This window comes from Cyrtonyx montezumae, unplaced genomic scaffold, assembly GCF_038088225.1.
Source record: "Cyrtonyx montezumae isolate F1298 unplaced genomic scaffold, pur_monq_1.0 scaffold_10, whole genome shotgun sequence".
In the NCBI taxonomy this organism is placed as follows: domain Eukaryota; kingdom Metazoa; phylum Chordata; class Aves; order Galliformes; family Odontophoridae; genus Cyrtonyx; species Cyrtonyx montezumae.
In genome coordinates, this window is record NW_027071826.1 from 48,673,869 (window position 1) to 48,699,656 (window position 25,788).

Sequence of the window (25,788 nt, forward strand, 5' to 3'; positions counted from 1 at the left end):
AACAGATGGATTCTTCCCTATTTTGGAAGAGATCATTCGTGCCTGTCCACCTTCTCAAGTTCACCTATTTTCATTACTTTAACTTAAATGATTTGTAGAGTCTTCTGAGCTCTCAAAATTAAACTGAAGCCTGAATAAGATTTGAACCTAGATTTTCCTCATCTAGCCCAAAGAAGACGATAGCTTCAAGGGAGGACCTAGAGAATAGTTCATTTTGGTTATAGTTCAAAACAGTAGTCAGTCTGTGCTTTCCCACTGTGCTCTTTCAAAGTTTCACCAAGGAAGCTCACAAAGAGCCATTCTGAGATTGAAGTGGGAACAAAGTGTTAATTGTTAAATTATCTTTCGGCCCCTAAAAACCTAAGGGAAACCATCTGAAGGATGATAGTTGCATACAGAGTATCCCTGTCTCCTCCAGTGCTAAGTAGTCTGCTTAGAAACCCTTTATGTTCTGTCCTTGGCAGTTCTCAATGAGCTTTTGGCTCAAACAATATGGACCCTGGCAGGTGGCATTTTTGGCAAATGACCTCTTCTCAATAGCAGGATGTTCAGAAGTTGGCCTTTCTCATCTTTTTCAGAACTATTAAAATAGGAGGTGAGCAGCAAACATGCTGCTAATAGCATGAAGATGCGCTGAGATCTTAGATGGGAATTAAAATCAAAATATCACTTTGCAAGGAATTCAGTAACCAGTGAAGAGCACAGTTTAGTAGCTGAGCAAGGTAACCAGCAGCACTTCTCTCTGGAAACAAACGATGTAAACTTCCAAGAACGGGTCCTCTGCTGAGGCAGAGGTTAATGATACGAGTGGTTCTGCGACTTGCAGCTTTTTTCTCCCGTGCTCTGCTCACATTTGCCTCTCTGACGTGAACTGCAGTAATGTGCACCATTTATGTGTCTCTGTCTGATTTTGGTTAATTGTAGTAGTAATTACTAATTTCCAACCCTTGACCCACTTTTTTAATCGCATTTTTTAAAGCAATCTTTTGGTGCCATTTTAAAATTTGATGTTTGGTTTTTAATTTAGATAAATTAAGCCAAAGTGCTCTTGAGGGAGCTGCACGCTGAGGTCAAAAGCTTCATCTGCACAGTGCCCGTTTTCTTTAACCTATTTTAATAATTGCAGCTGCCTTCTTTAATGTCTGGCTTTTGTCTGAACGATGCTAAATTTGTCCTCTTTAGGCCGTGCTGCTAGGGTTAGTGTTAAAGCAAAGTGCTGTGGGGTGGCAGTGGGGCTTAAGGATCACCTTCTGGGTTGGGTAGGTTCTGGGGGTGGTTTCCCCTGCCTGCCCAGCAGCTCAGCAGCACGCCTGCTCCTGGAGCTCCCCAGACCTGTTGCTTTGCAAAAGACCCATCGGGGTTTGGCATTTGTTGGCCACCCCTGGCTCTGCCTTCAGCATCGCAGCATCTGCTTTGGCTGGTTGTGGTAAACGGTGCTCGCATTTAGGCTGGTTTTCTTACCTTCCTCTCTTCCTCTTCCTTCTCCTTTGGCTTTCAACTGGGAAAGCTTAGTGGGGTGTGAGGTTTTTCGAACAGGGAAACCGGTATTAAAGAGCAATTAGCTGGCCGACCTCTCTGGATAAAACAGAGGAAGTTTGCCAGAGATCTTCGTGTCTTCAAACGTTTGTACAAATCTCTTGTCAAATATAGAAATAATTGCCTTTCCCCCCCTGCCTTTTTCTCCTTTCCCCTCAACTGCTTTCAGGCCCGCGTCTGGTTCAATATAACGGCTGTTTGCATGAATGGCTTAGTTAGCCAGGGTGGTAATAAAACACTTTAAATTTATTGTGACATTTGGATTTAATTAAAAACTACACACTTAGAAAAGTAAAACATAATGTGTAGAGGGAGTTGGGAAGGTTTTTCTCCTTTTCTTCCAAAAAGCTAATTAGAGTTGTATTTTAAATTGTTTATGTGCTGCTAATCATTGTAATAAATCATTTATACTGGGAAAGACACACTCTAATGTGCTTGTGTAACTGTTTATGCTCTCAAGTTTCTATCATGAACAAATTGATCTGGAAGTGGATTTATTAACCACTAGGGAAGAAATCATTAGTGCTTTCTCTAAATATTCCCCAGGTACACTTTTATTATGGTAGTTTACTGTTTTAACTAAAAGTAACGCTACAGAGCCTTGGTTGTAATTATGATGCAAATTGACTTTCCATCACTTAAAAGGAAGGAAAACTGCCTTTTCTCTGGGAATATATAGCTCACTGCTTGCAAAGATTTTGCCGAAAAGGAAATATAAACTTCTGTTCCAGAGAAACACATCAGGGGGACTTTATGGAAGTTCTAAAGTAAGCCAGCGGAAAGTTTCGTCTCTTAAATCTACCTGGCCTTTGGCAGATGATTTTAGGCCAGGATAAATTTAGCTGGTTACGTCCAAGCGACCATGTGCTTTCTGAGTGCTGAGGACCACTCCGAATCCGTTGCAGATGGTTGATACTGCTGTCCCCCTGGGACTGGTGGAGACCCCGATGCACAGATCTGCACACAGAAGATTGGCAACAGAAATGAGAATTCAATCTGGCCTGTGGTGCTGTCTTTTACCGCAGCTGGGGAGCTGCTGGCATCCCAGCCCTCGCCGTGCGTTTTTGAGGTGGGCTCATCCTGGGAGCACAGAGCTGGGAGTTGGGCTGAGTGCAAGGGGATTTGCAGCCCTGTGCTGGGCCCGAGGCCGAGCAGCAGCTTTCATGCTCGGAGTTGCCGCTGAATTAGAGCTCAACACACGTCCTTTCCAATGATAGTAAATTACTTTTCCCACCCTCCCTGCGAAACCAAATTCGAAAATCAAACACCAGTTGTTTTTGTGGGTGCCTTTTAAATTTAGCTGCTCTTATTTGAGGACTGAATTATTTATTTACAGGTCTAATGTAAGGCAACCAGATGGGAACACCTGCAGCATGTTGATTTACACAGTTGAGTAGGTGGTTAGGTGTTTTTATTTGAAGTCTTCAGAACAGTGAACTGCGGTGCAACTCGATGGGGAGGTTTCATTTTCTATGGGATATTCTTAATTAAACAAACAAAAAAAATCCCAAACAACTGAAGTGTCCAAATTTCTGGAAAGAGCAAAGGCTCCTCGCTATTTGTTTTCCCAGAAACCTGCTGTACATTGTTCTGACACATTAGGTTTCCTTAATAATCCATGAGAGGATGTGATCAAGATCTTTGAGAGCCCCTCCATGCAGTAGGCATCCCCCATTCAGTGCAGGAGCTGCAGTGGCTATTCTCTTTGCAGTCTGCAGATGTTGCCATCGGTGTTAGGAGAGCCTTGCTGCACTAACCAGCTCTCAGAATCGTAAGGAATCAAAGGATGGCTTGTGTCTTCTACAAAATGTGGGGGTTTTTGTGTGTGTGTTCTTTAGATCCTTTTATGGCCGTTCTCAGAGTGAAATAAGAGGCCTTCAGTCACTTCATATTCTGCTGAATCTGACACTTAGAAATGTAAACGTGTCTATCAGTATGCCATTAATTGAGAATAATAAATGTCCCTTTATATGCTAAGTCTTTATATAGAGGTGACTCCTGCTGCGATTCCTGAAGGCATTTTTCTTTCAAAGCACAAAAATATCAGCACTTAAAGCAGCATTTGATATCCTCTCACTGTTCCTGCAGCCCAGGCTCTGTATTGCCACGGCTTATTTTTCTTTCTCTTGGCACTCTACGAAGAGTGCCATGTCCAAATGGGGACCTTCTCTGCCGACGTGTCCATGAATGAATGGCACTGTAAAAGAGCTAGCGGCAGTCCTGTGGAAAAGGACAGAATTCCTAATTGGCTTCTCCTATGCCAAAGAGAGCAAGAAGGGAAGGGATGGACACAGCCCATAAATTGCAGTCAGTGGAAGCAAAGCCCGTTTCACCATGTGGGGTGATAAGGGTGAGCTGTTCTTTGTGTGCAGAAGCTCCACTCGTACGGTTCTGGGCTCGCAAGTAAGGATGAGAACATCACAAATGCTGCTGCGAGCTTAAATATGCAGCCTTGGAGTACCAGGTCTGTAGGTGTTAGAGCTCTGCTGAAATTTCAGATTCTTTTTAATAACCAGGGCACGTAATGACCTGGTAAGATTTGGTACTTTCTATTTAGGCTTCATTTTGTCACTTGATTTAACCGTTACCTTCTGGGGAGGGCAATGTGCAGGTTTGCATACTGACTCAGACCTTAGCAGCATGGGACATCGTGTTGCAGCCCAATGGTGAAGCCATGCAGTGGAGCTGCGATTAATTCACCCATCAATTGCCTATCAGAGACCGATTGCTCTGTAGCATTTATAACGCAGAGCATCTGCCTTAAATGCTAACTTCCGAAGTATTGATGTACGCTGATGATGTGACACTAACTGTGGGATGCAGGTTTGTCATTTTCTATGCTCTGTAACACGAATAGGAGCCTGGGTGGACTGGTATGATAATGCGTTGGCATAACGTACACTTTTCCCCTGTAAAAAGAGACATTCTTCTCACCACAACTGGGGAACAGAGAGAGGATATTGCCTGCAGAGTTTCGCATACTGTACTGCAAGTGTATTTTGACACTAGAAACTGAAGAAATGGGAAACTAGATATGCCTGGGGAGCAACTACTGATCCAAGTGTCAGGTTTGATACTGGCAGACTCTCTGGAACCAGTAGCTCAGATCTCAGGAGGGCTGGCGGAGCCCTTGACCTTCGTAGCAGATGAACTGTTGTTACTGCTGAAGGCTGTCTTCAAAGAGAGGGATGGGCAAATCGTAAATACGGTCCTGGTGCCCGTTCTGCAGAAATACAGGACATCCTGGAGCGCTAATTTAGGGGAAGTGTTTTCCCTGATTTAAACAGCACTATCTGTGTGACGTCTGTTGGCTTCACTGCTCTCTGGAGATGGCCATATATCAGCCCTCCAGCTGTTTGTGGTTCCAATATGGAGAGGTTTCTAGGCAAAAGAAGCGTGGCACCAGCACCGAAAGCATATTTAAAAGATCAAAATTTCAGATTGCCCAGGCTCTAGAAATAGTTTGTTATGGAGCTCATAAGAGAGTAGAGCAGGAGCTTGGGTTTGTGGATCCTTACTGGTCCTCCCCAGACTGGGGAAGGAATTTGTGCCAGGAGTTTCATTGGGAAAGTAGCCTGTATCCCAGGTAGCTGTGAGCAGTCACAGTGAGACAGGGAGTGGATGATGCTGCAGCAGTCGTGTTACCACACAGGGAGGAGAAACTTGCTTTCCGCTTCCTGGGTGGTGCTGGATTTCGGTGCAGATGTGCAGCTCCTCCTGAGCTGCTTATTGTGGCTGAGGTCAGACTTAGCTGTGTCGGGTTTGGGACTGAAGTGAAAATAAGGCTGAACCTGCACAGAAAGTGAGAAGTCTCAGGGAAGTCTTCCTGCTGGTTAATTCTCTGAAAGGAGGGTGGCAATTCCACACTCGGCAGTTGCTGTAAATTTACTGCCACAGATAACGGAGCTGGGATACACGTACTTGGACTCTGAGGTGGCTGGAATGCAGATCTCTCCTCTTTTTCACCCAGTTCCTGTTGTGAGTGCTTGAAGACTCAGGAAGGATGCAAATTCTCTTTCATATGTTTCCATGAGGGGCTGCATCAGGGGCAGATGTTTTTTTCTTATCAGAGTTTTGTTTCTCTGGGAATTAGAATGACTACAATGACAGTATATAAAGATGAACCAAAATAAATTAAGATTTCTCTGTGTACCTTACCACTTCAAATGCTGTTGGTATGCAGAAAGAAAAAAAAATAGGCAGATCATTCAGCACTAGAAACAACAGATTATTCGTCTTAAGGTCTGCTTGCCTTCCTCATCATGGCTTGCTTTAAAGTCACTTTCCTTTCCCTGGCTTAGGTAATGTAGGCACTCCTCTGAAAAGAGGCACCATGCGGAGTGCGGTAGAGTCGAAGTAAATTTGAGAAAAGGATTACGTTTTGTATGTGGAAGCAATGAATGCAGGCTGCAGATAAACGACATGGGTTTAGAGCGATCATTGTTGCTACAGCTTGATTATTTTTCTCAGGGCCAGGCGCTAGCTTCTTCCTTTGAAGAACTACTGTACTCCTGCCTGTACTGTATTTCATATAACATTTGTGCTGTCTTCTCTTGTATTTGCTGCTTGCTTCTCTTTCTCACCCAAAAATAGAATGCTGCAATCACATAACTTCTGAATCTTCAGCAGTGGCAACGGGCTGCTACAAGAGGTCTGGACAAGGGCACCCTGTGGCCTGTGAATATCCCCATTGTGTACTTATGTGCCTATAAGCATCTGCTCCAGAGCTTTAAAAACGAGAGTTGCAGAGGGGATGACATGGTCTTGGGAGCGATCAGAGCTAGGAATAAAGCAGGGCTGCTGAGCAGCTCTCAATAAGCAAATGTTTGTAGCTGTCTTTGCAGAAAGGTGTGCGGAGAGCAAGCTGCACATTGCAGGGCTGGTGGTGTGCTCTGGGAAACCACTGTGCTCTGGTTCCCTCCCAGCTGGATGCCTAAGGGGAGCGTATTCCTTGAGGACTGCATTTGCTTTATGAAAAAAAAAGAGGCAGAGAAAGACAGAATCTAATATATTTTGGAAGTAATAAGGTGGGCTTTGCATGGCCCTGCCCTTAATTACTTACACTGTGGGAGACAAATGGATGAGCCCAGGTTCTTCTTAGTGATGTGTAGCAATAGGACGAGGAGTAATGGCATAAAACTCGAACATAGAGAATTCCTTAGTAACATGCAAAAGAACTTCCTTACGTTAAGAGTGATGGAGCACTGGAACAGGTTGTCCAGAAAAGTGGTGGAGTGTCCTTTTCTGGAAATATTCAGGACCCATCTGAATTTCTTCGTGTGCAACCTAATGTGGGGTACCTGCTTTAGCAGGGGGTTGGACTCGGTGATCTCTTGAGGTCCTTTCCAACCACTGCAATTCTGTAATTCTGTGATATTCTCGCAAACCTGGTTTCCAGATACTCATAGTCTGTGAACTTCTTGAAACATCGGAATATTTGTGGCTTTCTTCATTCTTTCTTTTGGAGGCGGAATAAATTACCTGGTGTCTCTTGACACCAGTGGACAAGCCAATAAAGAGCAAATTTTCTTTAGATCCAGCTTCTTGAACTCACAGGAGAATTGTGTAGCACTGACATGCTTGGAATGAATCCCAACAGCCAGTGTGGGGTGAAGATGCTCCCTCCACTGTGGGGAAAGGCAGCTCTCCAGCTGCTTCCCAGCCCTATGGCAGCCCAACGTCATTCTTTGACCCTGAGGAAATGCTCCTTGAAGTGCTCAAAGTCCTAAAGGGAAATTGGGATCTCTGGGGTTTCTGGAGTATTTATGTTCATCCAAAGGACCGAGGCCTATTAAATAAAGAATTTTTTTCAAATTCTTCTAATTGCCACTCTTTCTCTCCCTCCCCTCTTTCAGTGGCTTTGGACAATTGCAGAACTTTGGCTTTAAATTTGCCTAATCTCTTGAGATATCTGGGGAGGAAAACCATTGTAACTGAAAATGGCTTTTTTTTTTCCTTTTCTTCCATTTTAATAGATATGTTTAGTCTACTTTAAAAGCTTTCTGCAGAACCTTTTATAAATGGCTAATTTAAGCTTGTCAGGTTTTAATTATAATCTCTCTATACACAACTTAAGATGCTTAATGGTAGTGAAAAGTTCTGAATACAAAGCAAACCTGTGTCAAGTTGCAGGGCACTCTCACCCGTCTTAATTGCTTTTGGTCTGAACTTTAACCTTTACTCTCCCATCTGTCTTACACGCTCCCTTCTCTCATCACAACAACTTTCTTTCTGCAGCGTGCTGAGGCGCTGTCTTCATTCCACAGGGTTTCTGGTGTGGCAAAGTCCTGCTATCCATCTGTGGATGTTCGGCTCGTTCATCTTTCCCCTGCAGCAGTGCATGTTCCTGGAGAGGTGCCCCAGGTCCCAAATATCATGACAACTTCTGGTCTCAGTTAAACATCTCTTCCCAATGGTATCTGTAGTCGTTTCTTTTCTGCAGTTTTATGGACGTTGTCTTATTCCTTTGCAGCACTACTTTATTTTCTCTTAGTTTCGAGCTATGACCCAGCCTTTGTAGCAAGGGTTAATGATGCTTTTTTTTTCCTTAGATAATAACGAGCTTTGTTCAAGCTTAGAAAATTAGCCTTGAAAATACTCAATCAGAGCAGATTCCTTCTGGAGAGTGCATTTAAAAGTTTAAATCCAAAATTGATTCGGAAGTGCTCTAATCTAAAATAACCCTGATGTTAGCATTGTTGTCTGCCGCTCCTGCTAGCCCCGGTGTTCCAGTACAGTGCATTGGCACACAGTTCCCTGATGCTGTGAAATTGAGTCTCATCTGGAGGTACAGGCTTTTCTAAAAAGGATTGCAAAGCACTTTGGACTCCTTATTTCATTAGTTCGGTGAAGGAGTTCATTTCAGCAGTCAGGAATCTTGTGATGAGGCGGAGGACAAACCAAGCCAAACAAGCAAGACTCCCACCAAAACGGAGCGGAGGCCAGGCTGCCCAGTCGGCTTCTTGGCCAGCAGGTTAGGATTGTAGAGCTGAAAGTCAGTAGTTTGTGAGTTCTCTTTAGCTTGAGGTTTGAGGCAAACTGTGAGTAGACACTTGCTTTATTCAGGCTCCGGGACAACCCTTCAGGAAGCCCTTAGTTCTGCACGCTGGGCTAGGCCATGTGATTTTTTTCCTTGTTTTAAACCAAGTGTAACCGTCAGCATCTTCATATATGTTGGTGAGCGTTAAATGGAGCATAGATAACTGCACTGAGGAGCAGACTTCCACTTTAAGAGAATCAGTTGCTGCACAGAGTGGTGGTAATGATCCAGAGGGGAAGGACGCGTGGAGGAAGAGAGTGAAGTGTGAGCGCTATCCAAGGTGCAGGCTGCAGGTCATAAATTCTTGTAGTGGTGGTGGTCTGAAATTCAAGGAATAGGATTAGAGAGCTACTGCAGGTTAATGAAAATGACTCCCTTAGGATCAGCTTCAGTTCAACTCAGCGGTCAGCCATAAGAGGAGGAATGTCTTGTGCAATTCCAACTTCTCATCCGTATTCTGAGTACTGCGATGCCAGGCTCCTGAATGCTTAATAGAGTAGAATATGCTCTGTTACGCTATATTTCATATGACTTCTAAGATGCTTTAGTGCAAACTAAATGTCACGCTGACTTGCCCCAAACCCTTAGAGCTCACTTTACTCTGGAATTTATGGTGAATTGCAGCAGGGTTTTCCAAGCCTTTCTGGGGCATTTCACAAGAAGAAACAAAAGAGAAAAATACGCCATGCAATCTTGTCCCCTTACTTGGGTCTTTTCTGTTGTTCAGGGTAATAGCGCTCAGCTCCCATCTATACAGCACCTCAAAGTATACAGCAGCTAAAGCCAAGGAACCACTTTTAATTCTTATCAGTGTAATTCCTTGTAAAGAAGGTAGCGTTAATGGCAACTGTGGATTGCGAGGTCTGACTTTGTTGGTTATGAACAACAAAAATTGGTTGGAGACCTATGGCCAACTTCAGCTATACAATTGTTTAACAAACGGCACTGTGCTGGGGTCTGCCTACCTTTCCCTGCGACTGAGAGGAGAAATGTCCAAGCAGCAGAGTTTCTCTGTCTTAATTGTAGTGAAATGGGGTGAAAGCTGTTGGTGGGAGCAAGCTGTGGCTCAGTAAGGCTTAGTCTACTCCTCAGTAATGAGAAGAACAGCAGCATTATAAATAGTTAGCCTCTGTTTCTGCTGTCTTCTCTGTCTTCATGGCGTTAAGGGAAGATGGATAGGAGCCGCAGCTGGGCAGAATGCATCCTTGTCCACGCTCTGGCTATGCTGGAGAGGGAAGTCAGGGTGCTGTCCCTCTTGAGCCCTTCCACAAGTGCACAGGGAGTCTTGGGGAGATGGAGTGCAACCTTTAGGGCCTGGTGCTAGGACTGTCAGGGTAATTTCAGGCCCTTGAAGATTGGCTGGACGTTGCTGTGTCGGCTGCAGGTGCCATCCAGATAAATCCAGCACAATCTGTGCAGGTCTAAACACTGTTTGGCACTCGTTCTGGACTTACACAGCAGGAAAAGCATACTGCTACAGAATACTGGGGGAAGAAGGATGTTCATTGCTACTTGATTTTTCTCCGCTGCTATCACAAGAAAAAATTCCAGTCTGCTTTATTTTTTAAGACAGCAAACTGATTATATATTGTAAAAGATCAGTGTTTTCATGGGTGAGTAGTAATTACTGAGTAATGGCTTAAAACATTTCCTGAAGGAACATAAAGCTGTTTTTAAAAGTCAAGAGTACATTAAAAGGATTACCATGTAGATTTGATTTTTAGATAACACTAAAATGGATCCCAAATGGACTTATGAAAAGGGATGCTATCTCTTTAATGGAAAGTGCATGGTCTGACAGCTCAGCATGCAAATGGTCCTGGAAAAGGCTGCGTGTTGTGTTTTTTCCTTTCAACAAGAAGAGAAGGAAATAGCTTTCCTTCCTGCCCTGCTCCTTTCAACTTTTAATAGCAGACAGGTCAGTCTGCTGTCGCTAGGAGTGGGAGAGGAGCCTGGGTTTCCAGGATAACTGCATCTTTCTAAGTCATTAGGGAGGTGTATTGCATGGCTTCCCGAAGGTCGGCAGCAATTGTCTCCCTGACTTTGGCTGCATTAAGTGCAGGGACCCTCTCTGTGTTCCTTACAGGTGAATCTTTTCTCATCTCCTGGAAGTGAAGAAAATTTTCAAATAAATGCTTAGTCCTGCTGCATTTACAGTGGTAAAGATGCTGCTGTGCTAATCCTATGCAGGGCGTCTAAGCATCAGTGTTTGGCTTTGTGGTAAGTTTGGGTTGGAGGTCAATGCTTTCATATAGAATCACTTGCAGTCACCACAGCATTTGCTAGTTCAGAGTTGCCAGCACAACTTTCTAGTGATTGATGGTGTAAAATATGCGTTTGGCCTGAGTAGGGCTTCTTCTAGAAATGTTTAAAGGAGTCTATTCATATTTCATTAAATACGGAGCACCAGGATTCCAAATTCTTTTGTGGTATTGCACAAATGATTATAGGCTCCAAAAGTCTTGAGAAATTTCTCTAAGCCTGCGAAAGCTTTAGATTGGATAGTCATCATTGCCTGCATTAAGGGCTGTGACAGATTGCTTCATCAGTGTACACAGAGCAGAACATCAAATGGCCATTTGGCAGTGGGCACTGAAATTCTATTAAGGTTGCCGAAAGCTTAGGTTGACATTGTATATGTCTGCAAAGAGGCAGAAGAAAGGATGATGATGATTGTGCAATGATATAGTTCTTTTCTCCGTAAAATATTCACAACTACAGTGTGTCGAATCTGTCAGGGTGATGTTAATGTCTCCCTGCTAAGGCTGAGCTCTGCTACGTCGCACATCTTTGCATGTCGATTGGAACCGCGACAGCAATACGTTGAATGGCAGTTTTACCCAGAAGGTCAGAGCTGTGGATTATTACATGTGTGCGTAGAAATAACTGACTTGAGGTTTTGCTTCTCAAACACCCATTGGGATTTTAACTTGATAGAAGGTTTTTCTGTTCGGTTTGTTTTCTTTTTTGGGCAGGGAAGGGGACACCCAACTCTGTATTTAACATTCACACACAGACAATTCCTAAATGAGCTGAAAAGCAAGGGATGAGTTCTTACCTTTCTGATCATTTGGCTCAGAGACTTGTCTTCTGCTGGTTTGCTTTCACTCATTGAAGAGAAATGTCAGGACCTCAGTGTTTCCTCAGCGGTCACCTGCAAAGCATGGAGTAGTGAGGAGTATGGGAAGAGTTCCAGGCTCATCGTTCTGAGTGTACACACTTTCATCTGCAATGTTACTGTTCTGCTGGGAGGGTGGTTTGGAAGTACTCTCTCTGTTGCTAGACTTCGTTCTACTACAGATGCTGAGCAAGGGAGCTGGCCACCTACGATCAGGACCTTTGCTAGATTGTAGAGTGCTAAATGGTGAAGATTCAAGGTACAAGAAGTCTGCATGTCCTTTTTTTTTTTTTTATGCCGTTTCTGGGTCTTCAAACAGTAAAAACAGATTTTACTGAAACATTACAGGTGCTAAGAATAAGCTTTGGGCATATGCCAATTATGAAAAATTAAAGCTCAGGCAGGTGTATTTTGTGAGCACGGTGAAAATGTTGCTTGCAGGAATGATTTATACAAACTTTTGCAGCAGTAGTTATTAGAGTTTGCATTCAGCCTGCTGCCTTGTGTTCCCTTGCAGTGACAGGTTGTCCTCAGGTAAGAGCAACTCTGCAATGGAGAGAATTAAACCAAGCACTGGAATGCTCAGAACTTCGGGGGAAAATGAAAATTTAGATCCTAACCCTGAGCCTCGTGTCCTGAATCCAGGACATGCTTTGGTACAGATTCCAGTGACAAGAATGGTCATTTGGGATATCACTGAGCAAAGGACTTGAAAACAGGGTCTCTCCATGTGAGGTTGGAGCAAAAGGTAAGCCCTTAAGGAAGGCTGCTGTGGGAAATGAGAGCCTAAGGTGTGCTTTGCCCAGATTCATTCTGGGTCATTTTCTTCTCAAAGAACTGGAGAGCCCAAAAGTTGGGATGCTACTGGGAGGAGGATTTATAGCATAGTTAAAACTAAAGTACTTACCTTTTGTGTGTATGTGTGTATATATATATATTTTTTACCTTGCTTGGGGAATTTAGGAATTTATTCAGCAATGACACAGGAGAAAGAATACCACAAATGAATTGCTACAGCCACTGCAGAAATCACCTACTATGTATTGCACCATGAAACTGGAAATGAAAAAAGATTGTGGTTACTCGTTGAATAATTTTGATGAACGGTCGTTCATGAGCAGTTAGTTGCAAGTACTCAGTGTTCCAAAGGTAATGTTTTAATTGGATATACTGATGACATGATGAGCTTCACCTTGCTGGCCATCATTCTTCAGCGAAGGCACCCAGGACAGCATGCTCAGTTCAGGGGAAATGCATGGTTTGCCTTCTTTCACGGGGCGTAATATTCATAGAAGGTGAGTAATACAACACTGGGAACACAAAGGGAGCTTCTTTTTAAGGGAATGAAAATTCACTGCGTCTTTTTGGCAGAGGCTGTCTGCATTTACTTAAATGGGTGATGCAGGACTCTAAAGCTTTTAAATGATACCAGATCCTCTGATAAAAGACACAAGACTGCAGCTTATTTATTGCGATGAGACAGGAGTTAATAAGATTACTCCTACTCTTCAGTTACTTTTTCATCTTTTGCAGCCAAATGCTGCTTTTTTTGTTAGTAGGCAAAAGGAGGTCAGCTCATTTACAGAGCATTGCGCTAGAAATAAACATTTTTCCCTCAAGTGAAACTCTTGAGTGCCCAGCTCCTGAAACACCAGTCTTGGAACCAGAATTGTTCTTAGCACTGGCATGCTGCAGCCCTGTAAGAATCAGTTCTATGAGTTACAAAAAATATTAACTAAAAAAAAAAGCTAATTAAAAAAAAAAAACAAGGAAAAAAAAGTTTGTAATAGAGGTCTTTGGCAGAGGAGTTGTTTAGAAATGTGATAACTGTGTCTGAAAGACATTGCTTGTGCAAGAGGTGGTGGTGGAGCAGGCAGAGGTAATTCCAGCACCGTGCTGTGGTAGGTGCTGTGCAGGTGTGAGAGCTCCTCGCAGGCTCTCAGAATCATTTCTGGGAGTGGATTTTAGTGTTTGTTAGTTCTCTGCTTTGTTTTTGAGCAAGCTTTTATGGGAGATGTAGCTAATGAGAGGGAAACTTTAAACAACAAACAAACAAACAAAAAACAAAAGCAGAACAAAAGAAAGAAAACTTGCTGAGGGAAAGAGTTAAAGCCATCTGCCCGAAAGCATTGTGTAAAACATACACACAGTGTTGGGGAAATAAGCCAATTATGTGTGCTTCACAGGAGGTGGGGGACTGACCTTTGTGTATAATTAGTTCTTTTATTTAAAGCAAAGATTTGGAATAGAATAACTAATTAGCTGTCATAAATGGCAAATGGAGGACTCGGCTGACTCCTGGGGGAGCTGGAGGAGGTCCTCCTGCAGCCAAGCTCCTGGGCGCTGCTCACCGGGTGCTTCTTTCTCCATCCCATCCCACAGAGGCAGTGGCAGCAATGCTTCCTGCAGCCCCTCTGTGCCAAAGGGGGCTGAGAAGCCCTGCTGGTGTCACCTGCTCCGGACTTGCCTGCAGAAAGAACAGCAAGGCGGCGAAGCCTCCAGTCATGTGTCGTTAGCCAGCAGTCCCACATCTCTTCTAGACCAATTAACCTTTAGAGTTGCATGAAAGAAATCAGGTTGCTGAGCTTCTACGCGTTCAGAGGTACCAGAGCACTGCAGAGATGTATGCCTTAGGTCCATTGCAGATAACTGTTACTTAGAAGTTCCACCATCTATAAGAAAAGTCATGGGGCTGTCTTGGAAATGAGGCTTTATGAGCAGCACCCTTAGAGGAGCTGCAGCTGATCGCCTTGTTGAATAGAAATATCGAGTGAAACGGGCTAGGAAAACTTGGGGGTGTGCTTAGTGAATGCTTGTCTTAGAAAGCCAGCAGAATAATTTTGCAGGAAGACCCCAGCTGAGAAGATACAGGCTGATTACAGCTGGTTCACCCGCCTGTGAACGGAGGTAAAGTTTAGATTACTCACTGCAATAACAGCCTCTTTAGACACAGCCATAAATTTCACTATGTCCAGAGGTGGCGTCTATAATTTTTTAATGTGCATTGGAGCTCTGAGCACTCGGAACAGGTTTTGTTTTGTATTAACCAGCAGCAAGTCTATTAAGTTGTAAAGGGCAAAGAAGGGAGCGTAGGCAGCCAAGAATAGAAAGGCTTCATCCACCGCTCCTAAGGAAAGATGGAGATGGATGGTGAGCCCCATGGAGTGCAACTGGATGGTCCTTTTGGAATGTAGTGACTGGTCAGTCAGTGTTTGCCTTCATCATCATGTATGTCAGCAGGTGAGTGCACAGCCACCCATTTCCCTAGCTCTGCACTGCTGCTCTTCACCTTCTTGGTGCACACGGCTGGGGTGAGCCCTTCCTCCCGCTTAGAGCGCCGTTTTACCCCACTGAACTGGGGATCTTGGTGCTTTTTGGTGGAGTAAATCTGGGCAGAGGAACAAAGCAGTGCTGTGGTTCTGCAGTGGGGAAATTTCCAGAAAGGAAGAGCAGCTCTGCGGGTAGCTTCTGCCTGCAAAGCCTGGCTTGTTCGGGGTTTGCTGGAAGGAGGCGGGAGGAGGAAACTGGGGTTTGGCGCTGGCTGTGCCCTCTCTCTGCACACCTCCGACTGCGAAAGGGGCTAAGCTTCTGAGATGCTGCTCTCTTGTTGCTTGGAAATGACATGGCAAACGTGCGAGCAGCCCGTGCTGATGGAGTTTGGCAGTTTTTGAAATTTTGTTTCACGCCTTGCCTGCTGTGTCAGCTCACCAGCTAATTGCGGCCGCCGCTCAGCCCGGTGTGTGTGCTCCGCGGCGCTGGGCCGGCAGAGGGAACCTCACAGACCAGGATGTAATTTCAAAACACTGAACCTGACCAGCAGAGGCTGACCTTGCTCGTTATTATCTGAGTGGGAATAGCAGCTTTGAACATCATATGATCTCTGAAATGGTACCTTTTTTCATTAGAAAGCCCCCTGCTGAACGCTGACCAAATACATTGCTTTTTTCCTCGCTTAAGGTACTGTTTAAAAATATATATATCTGTTCCTTTGCTAGTTATTAGAAGAAAATCAAAGTGGTGCATTCCCCTCCTCGGCGGAAGGCTCTCCTAAGACAATGGAGTGCTTGGAGGAGCAGGGAACCGAAATGGCGGAGAAGCAGGAGGGCTCCATGGCTCTGGTTATCCAGAACCCGCATTTTGAAACCCCCGTTTGTGGCGTCCTGGGTTGCACGTGTGCAGGTCAAAAATAGGTTTAAGTTTTCACTTCATTATTGCGTATTTGCCACTGACATCAGAAATTTACTGGTGTTGATTTTGCCGGTGCCGCAGCGACGAGCAGGAGGGCTCTTTAAGTCTGGAGAGTTCTCCAATGTTACTTGACCCGTCTCCGTGCTGCTGGGACCACTTTGATAACAACCGGATCGATGCCTCGCTGTTGGCGTGGAGGTGTCTTAAGTGCTATTGTCGTCTGCTCGCAGCTCTGACAAAGCAATTATTACTGTACGAGTGGTGGGTTTTACATGGGCTGCGCATTAGCCACCACCAGCGGGTCACCCTGGCTTTTAAGGAAAGCAGCAAATGTCACTTATTGCAGTGGCACTGACTTGTTCCACTCGGGCCAAGGGACTGTTAATAATTCCATTATCTAGCTGTTAGTTTCTGGGACATCCAGCTTGCTACAGGAACTGGCCTAACTTCGGGTAAGAGCATACAACCAGTGATGCTGCCACCCCAGCCATGACATCTGCTTTGTGTTGGTTAAACCTGTGTCTCCCCAGTGGGGATTACAAAGGAGGAAAACCAGTGGCGTGCCCCAGCTTTGCACTCACACTTCTCCTTTCCTTGTAGCTACATCCAGGCAAGGTGTTGGATGGGGCGGGAGGGGGGGATGCACATGCTTGGCCCTTCTGATCTGTCATGGGCAATTAGCGATGTGAGGGCACTGCTAATGAGGGAAAAACAAATGCTGGAATTGCAGCAGGTTGGGTCTGCTGCAAAATGTTGATAAATAAATGAAAAAAGAAAAACCTGCATTCCTGGAGGTGTTACATTCCTACCTATGCCGTGACAGCAAATTAAATTTAAGTTCTTCTGACCACCACCTTCTTGCAGCACGAGCCCCTTGCAGTGCAAGCAGTGGCAGAATTTGCTCACGGATTGCCTGCTGCTCCCAGTGCTGCCCTGAGTGCAGGAAACCCGCTCACCTATCTGAACGCCTTTTAACCCCTCTGTCTGGTTGTGTTGCAGGTGTGCCGATGTTATCCGTACAGCCCAAGGGGAAGCAGAAAGGCTGTGCTGGCTGCAACCGGAAGATCAAGGACCGGTACCTGCTGAAGGCCCTGGATAAGTACTGGCACGAAGACTGCCTGAAGTGCGCCTGCTGCGACTGTCGTCTTGGAGAGGTTGGATCAACCCTTTACACAAAAGCAAATCTCATCCTTTGTCGCAGAGATTACCTGAGGTAAATAGAAGGATGTAGCGTGGGCTCTTCCCAGGCACCTCAGTTCGCTGCCAGCTGTTTGTCTTCCTAGCCCCTACTGTGAAAATGTGTATGTGTGCACGACTGGCCCTGCCTCAGAGAGGCTGGAGGTCCTTCCCTCTCTGAGCGTGGTTCATGAGTGTGTGCTTCATGCATTGCATTGTCAGGGAGGTAACATCCTGTTTTTAGGTCAAGTTAGGAGGAGGACGTGACTTTACTCTTTCACTCCAGCAAAAGCAAGAAGTGCTTTCAAAGAAAGTAAAGAGGAGACTGTTAATTCTTCTTGACTGTCTGCGGTGGTATGCTCCTGCACAATGACCAACATACTATGATTCTGCAATCTGACCAGCTTTCACCTTTTCCTTTTCGCTTTCAGTGCTGGCTTTTAGATAGACCTATGGGTGCTTGTATTCAGTAAAGCTCCTCCCGTGGGGCTCTTGTCTCTTTGCTAAGTAGACGAAGCAAAACACTCCAAATTTACAGATCAACTTCAGAATTTTTTTTGTTAATGAGGAACTCTGCAGAGACCAACTCTATCTCTGAGTTGGAGCTACCCTGTCAGTATGTGTCTGCAATATGTAACAGCAGAACATGTTTTTGCCTGGTGTGTATGGTTTTTTTTCCACAAAATACTTCTGATAAACACAAATGAATTTTAATAAGGCAGCCGCCCTAATGCAAACATTCTTATGAGGGTAACACTGCGAAACACTCCAAGCTTTACTTTGTTTTCATCTGGAAGAGTGTACTTGATCCCCAGCTAATGTGTTGTTGTTTGTTTTTTTTTTATTTTCCTAAAGGACTAATAACATTTCTTGTGCAAACTCAGCCAGCACAACACAAACCACTATGCTGGTTTCAGAAAGGGAGGTGCATTGCCAGCTAACCTTTGGAATGCAGGGGGTGCCTAGGTAGTCGGTGATCAGGTCCTTCACATATTCCTGAAAATCTTTTGTAAAAGTTTTCTCAGTAAAACTTTTACAAGTGAGATTCTCTCTCTAAGACAAAAAGCTGAGCCGAATAGAGGATAGGCATCTAATAGATGCCATACGGGAGCTGCCACCTTCCCTTTCTTTGAGGTGGCGTATAAAAACATCCTTTCACACAAAGACTTGTGTTCACAGTTGGAACGCGTTCATAGGAACCCCCTAAGTCTTTCAGAAGAGCTTCTTCTAGGAATAGTTTTCCTTCCAGGAAGTATAGGCTGCTTTGTTTCTGGAGTGTTTCGTTATAGATGGTTTACTTAAAACACATATCTTGTTTGCACCCAGCCTGCCAAGCAGTCCTGGTCTCGCCATCAGTCATCCTCCTCTTCACTCTTTATCACTTCTCCAGACTTTGTCATAAGTGCACTTGATAAACAATGTATGTTTTTTAATCTGACCTGAAAGATAGATACTCAGTGTTGTTCTACGTGTCACAGGAATACTACTAGAAATTCTTAGCTGGGTGGTGATTCCATTTACATTTGCTTTTCAGGATCCACAAGCTACTCTGTGTCTCATGCATTTAGTGAGCACCATATTGATTTTGGCTTGCTCTAGTTTCATAACAAAAATAATACGTATCATCAAATCAGACGCATTAGAGTGCCAAAATAGAGCACTATCGATGCTGTTAAACTTAGAATAACTTTTTTATCACTGCAGTTGAGGGGCATCCCTTTCATTCCTTGGTTAATCCAAAGAATACTGCTTGGAAGTAGAAAAATTTAATCCGTGATCTTCTCTCTGGGCCACGTGTGGCAAGACTTCTTGGGACACACCAGAATTCTGTGCTCGAGGCAGGCAAGAAGCCAGGAGTGCAGACCCCAAGAAGCATCTCATGTGCTGCTTTAAGTACTTTTCCCCTATCTGAATATAGTCTGATAGAGCACTTTTGACCCCTAGAAGTATTTTACTTTTGCTGTTGTTGCTGGAGGTGCACTGTAGTTGTCACAGCCTTTAGGAAATTTTAACCAAGAGTTGGGTCGGAAGGAAGAGCATCAGTTCTGCCACACAGTCATTGGCTTGCATTCAAGTTGTTTGGCCATCTTTACAGCTGTGATGGTTTGTCTTCTTCCTAATGAGCAAACTCAAGTAGATGTTCGCTTTGGAGGTTTCTGCTGTGCCACTGGGTTCTGTCCTCCTGCTGCTGTGGAACACATTCAGCAGCAAGGGGTAATGCCATACAATCCCATACTTTATGGAAGTATAAAACTACTTTTTACCTTAAAACATCTCCTGTTGCCTTCCACATACAGTATTTCTTTCTCTCTCAATTTTAGCTATTAGTTCTATTAATAGAAGGAACTAAAGTTGCTGTCACCATCCTCTCTACTGTCAGTTCACTTCTGGTAATTTGAATTTTCCTTCTTGGAGAATTACCCACTTTCATCATATTTAATTCCTTCCCTTTAATAGTTTTAGAGCCTCAACCCACATCTTTTTCACCTCGCTAAACAACTCATGACATTTGTTCTACTCGTCAAATTTTAGCAGAACTCACTGCTAAAAATAAGTTTTTGTTCTTCACGCTGTGCTTGCACCAAGACGCGAGGATTTTGGAGGATGGTCAAACTTACTGACTTCCTCTTCATCTCTTGGAGTAATCGTGTCACATATTATGCCGATGCTTAGTCTGTCAGCCATCACTTGAAAAATTAAAGGTTGGACTGATTTGGAGCCCATATATGTAGACTTCTATATCTTTCTCATCTGAAGGCCAAAAGGAATGCTTTTGTGTAATGGCCAGGAGAACATTGGTTTCTTAGTCTCTTTGTAGACCAGTGTCTTTGCATTCGCTCCCCAGCTAAGCGTGCAGTTTGGGATCACAAGCTTTGCTGTGTGCACAACATGCTTTCCTCACTCTGTGCTGGGGCTTAGCCTACCTGCCTGCCCATGCCATGATCCCTCAATGCCAGGCAGCAAACCCCTCTCTTTGGCACAGGGGCACTGAGGCATAGGCTCTTACATACAGGAATGCACGTGTCTGAGCAGTGAGGGCACACAGGCTTCTGGGAGAAGCCTACCCGCTGTATTTCAGGAGTCGCTGGCAGACTATGGCCTGATCATTTGTTTCAGAAGATAAACTGTCATCATTGCTTGCGAAGGAACATTTGTTAACCTTCACATTTCATAAAACACTTTCTTGCTCATTTTTTAATCATGAAAGATGAAATTGGATCTCGAGTTGTTATCCTTGCGGTATCACCTCAGTCTCCAGCTGTGCCGAGATGTAGCTTTCGATACATTTCATCTGAGCAAATAGATTTACCATTTGTTTCATAATCACGGTTCCAGCATTCCTACCTCTAATTATTTCTGATAAGCATGTGCTGTAGAGGAGGCTGCTCTGGGACACGGCGTCACATGCAGCTTGGGGGCTCTGCACAGATCTGTGTGCTGCTCTTGGTGCAATTCATCACTCCCCAGTTCCACTTCACCAGTATGGCCACGGGGGAGGTGTCAGTGCGGTGTGGTGAACACGTGCTGTCTGTCCAGTGCCCACAGTGTGGCTAAACTGAAGTGCTGCTCTTGCATCTCAACAGGGAGCGACTTGCATGCTACATAGGGCACCCCCACTTCTGAGCTCGGTGTCTGTACAGATTAAGGAGGATTAATTAGGCTCAAAATACAATGCGTCTTGGCAGCATTGCTCTGCTTTGTGATGGTTAAGCACAGATTTTTTTTTTTCTCTATGTTAGCTGGTCCAGGAGTTTCTCACAGCCCGTGCTTTTCAGGATAAACAAGCAATGCTAAGTTTGTTTGCTTACTTTTTTTTTTCCTTCCCCTTCACAACCTCTCAGGGAGGTGAAAAGCTTATGAGGAATATTACTTCCTGGCTGTGGAATGCTGACATGCCCCTTGGGCTTTCAAACTTGCAGTTTGCTGACTGCTGCTTTCATACTCCCCCATGAGGATGCTGTACCCCAGGTGTTCAGTAGTGTCAGGGCAGCCAGGATGGATTTTAGGGTCAGTGGCATCGGTTCTACCACAGGAAGGTGGACAGGGGAGGAAGACAAGGACTTCTATCTGTTTAGCGCTCCCCGCCCCACTAACAATATTGTTGTGAGAATACAGAGGAAGAGAGAAAAGGAGTAAAAATAAGTGAACATCCATATGCATTCTTCAGCTGGAAACATATACCCTTGAGCAACCTTGAAGTTTATGCCCAGTGATCTCAGAGCTAGTGCGGTCACACAGCCAGAGGGCTGTGATACTGAGTGGTTCACGTCCTCCCGTTACGCAGCCCATGAATGAAAAACCCTTGGGCAGGCAAGATGCAAGTTCCTTGGGGCTGAACTTGAAGGCATCACAGGAAGACAGCTTGACCAGCTTCATTAGTATCAAAATGCACCTCCTCTGCCCCCACCGACATGACCTCCTACTACAGCATGGACAGCAGTGTCCTGAGGAGGAGGGTGCCCCAGCTTGTGTGTATGTACCCTGCAGTGCCCATTGAGAGGGCTTTTGCTGACTGTTACACTAATTCTGATTACAGGGAAGTTGGGTACCTCAAGTTTGAAGTTGCTTTTAAAGTTCATCTTTCTTATCTTTTCAAGTGATGTTCAAGCTTCCCTGCAATTACTGCCACGTTCAGTACTCTGGTCAAATCAGGCTTGGGGGTCAGTGTATTTTCAGCGTCCTCAGACAGGACAACTATTAATTACTGCTGCTAATGGCTACTTGTTGGTCTGTTTCAAACTGTAAGTGAAGACATCCTCTTTTTCTAGCACTTAGTTTTGAGTCAGCCTTTTTCGTAGGTAACAGTGATATGACGAGGGGGAATGATGTCAAGTTGTACTGGGAGAGGTTCAGGCTGGATATTAGGAAAAATTTCTTCCAAAAGAGTGATGAGGCAGTGGCACAGGCTGCCCAGGGAGGTGGTGGAATCACCGACCCAGGAGGTATTCAAGAAACACGGAGATGTGGCACTGAGGGCCATGGAGAGTGGGCATGGTGGGTCTGAGTTGGTGGTCAGACTTGGTGTTCTTAGTGGTCTTTTCCAACCTTAATGTTTCTATGATCCTTACATGTAAAAATGTAGGTACTTCTTTGTAGATAAGTGTTTAGATCTTTTTCAATTCGTAGTCATTAGCTTTCTTGTTGACAAAGCCTATTGTTTTTGGGGAATTCTAAGTCTCAACTCAGCAGTTTAATTTGGAACTTGTGTCACTTAAAAGAGAAATGAAAAAAAGGCAACTCCCAACCCATCCATCATGTAGCATTCATTATTTACATGTGTCTGCCTTCGTTCCTCTTTTTTTGTTTTCTTTAGTGAAGTCAGCAGCTCCAGCATTTTCACTCTGTACCGAGGGAAGATGTTCCCCCTCCTTCTTGATGGCCAGCTGCTAAGTAGCAGCCACCAGACCAGAGGGAAGATGAGGAGCGGGGACTCCCTCCTCGTAGCACAGATTGCTGTTTCTAGAGCTGACAGAAATAGATAATGGAGCTATCAGTTCAGCCTAGTGGCACAATTTGGCTTGAGAAGGAAGAAAATCTGTAAAAAGGTGCCCAACATAAAGTCATCTTATGAGAGGTTTCTTCCCGTTTTCCTCCAATATGGACTTTTTGCCATTTTCTTCTCTGCCCAAACCTGCAGGGTGCCAATGACTTTAGTACGCTTGGAATCAAGTTCGGGAGCAGAGCTGGTGAAGTCTGGGCTGTCGTGCAGAAGACTACTTTTGAGCCCAAACAAGACTTTACCTATAAAGCACCCTTCAACCGTTGCGTGCTGCTTCCAAGAGCGTTCCTCATTTCCCATTAATTCATTTGCATTCACTGCTGCTCCTGTATGCCAATTAGCTTTAATTTTTACTATGCACACTGACATCAGCGGCCAATGAGAACAGTGTGTAGTGAGGTTTTTAGTGTGCCTATAAACTACAGAAAATTGTCCTTGGACAAACTCCTGCTTTTAGACTGGCTGACAACAATAGACGTGGTTAAGTTCAGGCTAAGAGCCATTAAACATAATTACTACCACAGGGTAAAAGTTTAATTGTGTTAAATTTTAAATCTGCATAGTCTGTGCTTATTTACAAGCTGGCTAGGTCTTCCTGTTACATAAGGGGGAATAAATCTGTGCTTTAAAATCGTTGCCTTTTAACTTCAAAAAGGGAGATGTTTTTTGTTTTTTGTTTTTAAAAAGGTGTTTTTAGAAGCAGCAAAACAGCTCCAGAGCTAAACCCTTCCATATTTCCAGCTTCCTTTAAGCCATTGGCACCAAGCTGGTAAGTAGATGCTGAGCATCTCCTGATAGATTTTTCTGAAGCACTTGAACTTCGTGCATGCGAGTGTGTGAGAGAGCATCGCATCTGTTGTGAAGGTGCCTGGGGGACAAGCTGCAGATCAGTTGGTTTGTGTGGGGTTATTTTGAATTTACCCACAGATGGGGCTCGTGTTGGAGGGTTTTCGTCCGCTCCCTCCTCCAGCAACGGTAAGCTTTCCCCGCCTCGAGTTTCAGCTCCAGTTGGTGCTGGGTAAGGAGGGGTCAGAGGTGGCAGGTTTGTCACAAGCAAGCAATAAATAAATAAATAAATAAATAAATGCAAAAGTCCATGCTCATTTTGCTTTGCTTTGAGCAGATTAAAAGAAAATGTTCATTTCTTGCTCATTGAGCTACAAACCACAGCATATTTTTAGAAGCATGCTGAGTACACAGGGCTCTAAAACGGCTCTCTGAGAAGCAGATTAAAATTAGGGAGTGCTGGAGTAAGTGTGAAATGCTCACTGGTTGGGAAGGGCAGGGATGGAGAGCTGTGAAACTTGATAGAAGAGGACAAGATCAGTGTGCTGGCTGGGCCGGCTGCGCACCCAGGCTGCGCAGACATGGGGAGGCGACGCGGTTTGAACCGGACGCAACATAAGCTGTAGATCTTATGCAAACAGTCGGAGCTGTTTAACAATTGGTTCACCCCCAGCCCCCTGAAAGGAGACAGGTGAACACGATGCCAAATACATTTTTCATGTTTCTTAAGCTAACTGTTTAAATAGTTAAGTGAACATCTGTCCAAATTTCCCCATCATTTCCATTTAGAGAAGTCTCCTATTTGAAGGCTGAAGAAAAGCGCCTGCTTAACAATGCAAATGGTGCTGTCTGGGGCCCCTTTATTTTGTTTAATCTAGATTGAGCTCCACACAACTGTGATGCTAATGAATAATGGATATTTTACACTTGTGCGCGTAGCAGCACCGGGCACAGAGCAAATCTAGGATTAACCTCCCAGTCTCCCCGCCTAATGGATTGGGCTCATTTTTTTTGAGTTTGCTGTGACTTGGGCTCTCTAAAAACGTACGCCTGGTTTTGTGACAGTGACAAAACCCCACAAAGCCGTCAGGTCTCGCTGTGCTGAAGGGAGGCACTTGTGCAGGGGAGGGGGCGGGGAGCTGTGCTGAGCCTGATTTGTGAGCGCTACTGGACAGGGGCCGAGCACTGCAGGGTGCAGAGCCGGGTGCATCTCGGCGTGGTGTTTCCCAGCGTGCTGCTGCAGCCATGGCCAGTGGGAAAGAAGGGGCTCCTGCAGGCAGTTGCGTGGCCCGAGTTTGGCAGGGCAAGGCAGCTGCTGGAACTGTAGAATTGGGGTTTTCTCCTTCAGTCCTCATGTAATGGAGTCTCAGGGGTAGAGCACCGAGTACTCCCATTGCAACTTTTCCGTCCTGCACCATGGTATCATAGACCATCCCAAGTTGGAAGGGATCTGTAAGGATCATCGGGTCCAACTCCTTGCTCCATGCAAGTAGCACAAGTGCTTCCTTTTGGTTTGCACTCTTGAAGTTTCAGGGGAAACATGCTGCTGCTTCAAGGAACTTGCAAGTAAGAGGGAGACCGACTTTTTATACAGTCTGATAGTGATAGACAAGGGGGAATGGCTTTAAACTAAAAGAGGGCGGATTTAGGTCGGATGTTAGGTATGAGTTCTTTACCCAGAGGGCGATGAGGTGCTGGCACAGCTGTCCAGAGAAGCTGTGGATGACCCATCCCTTGCTCAAGTCCAGGGTGGATAAGGCCTGGGCAGCCTGATCTAGTGGGTGGCAGCCCTGCCTGTGGGCAGGTGATCTTTGAGGGTCCCCTCTAACTTAAGCCATTCTGTGATTCAGGACACTATTGGGCTTTTTCCAGCAAGACCACTGGTGCCTGACACAGAAGGGCGGCCTTTCCTCTAGCTGGGGAGCAAGCTTGCTTTGATTTCATGCCACAGTGTGGGTGGGAGTTATGTGAAGGTTTCTATAACATTGCTGAGTGTTGTAGTTCACAATTACTGGCCGGTAATAATTAATATTGATCAGCTTGGCAAATTGCATGTTTAGAAATTGGTTATAGATTTTCCTGGTCTGTGCATTGTGGAATTGGCCAGAACCAATGGCTCGTAACGAGACAGGAGCCCACATCTGTCTGTGGGCAGCAGCGCGTGGCACACGCAGGGCTAACGGGCTGCAGTGGTCATCCTGCCTCACTCTGAGGGTATTTGTCATCCCCAGAGCAAAGCAGCTGACCACATGCACACTGACGTGGTGCTGTCGGTCTGCTGATTCGCACCATGGCTGCTCTGTGCAGCGGTGGTCTGCGGGTTGGTGGGGATGGCTCCAAGATGGGGCCGGGGGGAGGACACTGCTGTCTTGACTGAGTCCCTGGCGGGAGCTGTAACTGCAGCAGACATCTGGAGAGACAGATAGTGAAAGGCAAGATGAAAAT

General features: G+C 45.0%; 1 protein-coding gene across 3 annotated transcripts in view; it reads left to right on the plus strand.

Annotated features, from left to right (window-relative positions):
• The window catches only part of LMO1 (LIM domain only 1), a 46,972-nt gene that overhangs the window by 18,336 nt on the left and 2,848 nt on the right, over positions 1–25,788 (plus strand). For all 3 annotated transcript variants that reach the window (XM_065755747.1, XM_065755748.1, XM_065755746.1), the window contains exon 2: positions 16,881–17,094. In XM_065755747.1, coding sequence (XP_065611819.1) covers positions 16,881–17,094 — 214 coding nt within the window. The remainder of the gene's footprint in view (positions 1–16,880; positions 17,095–25,788) is intronic.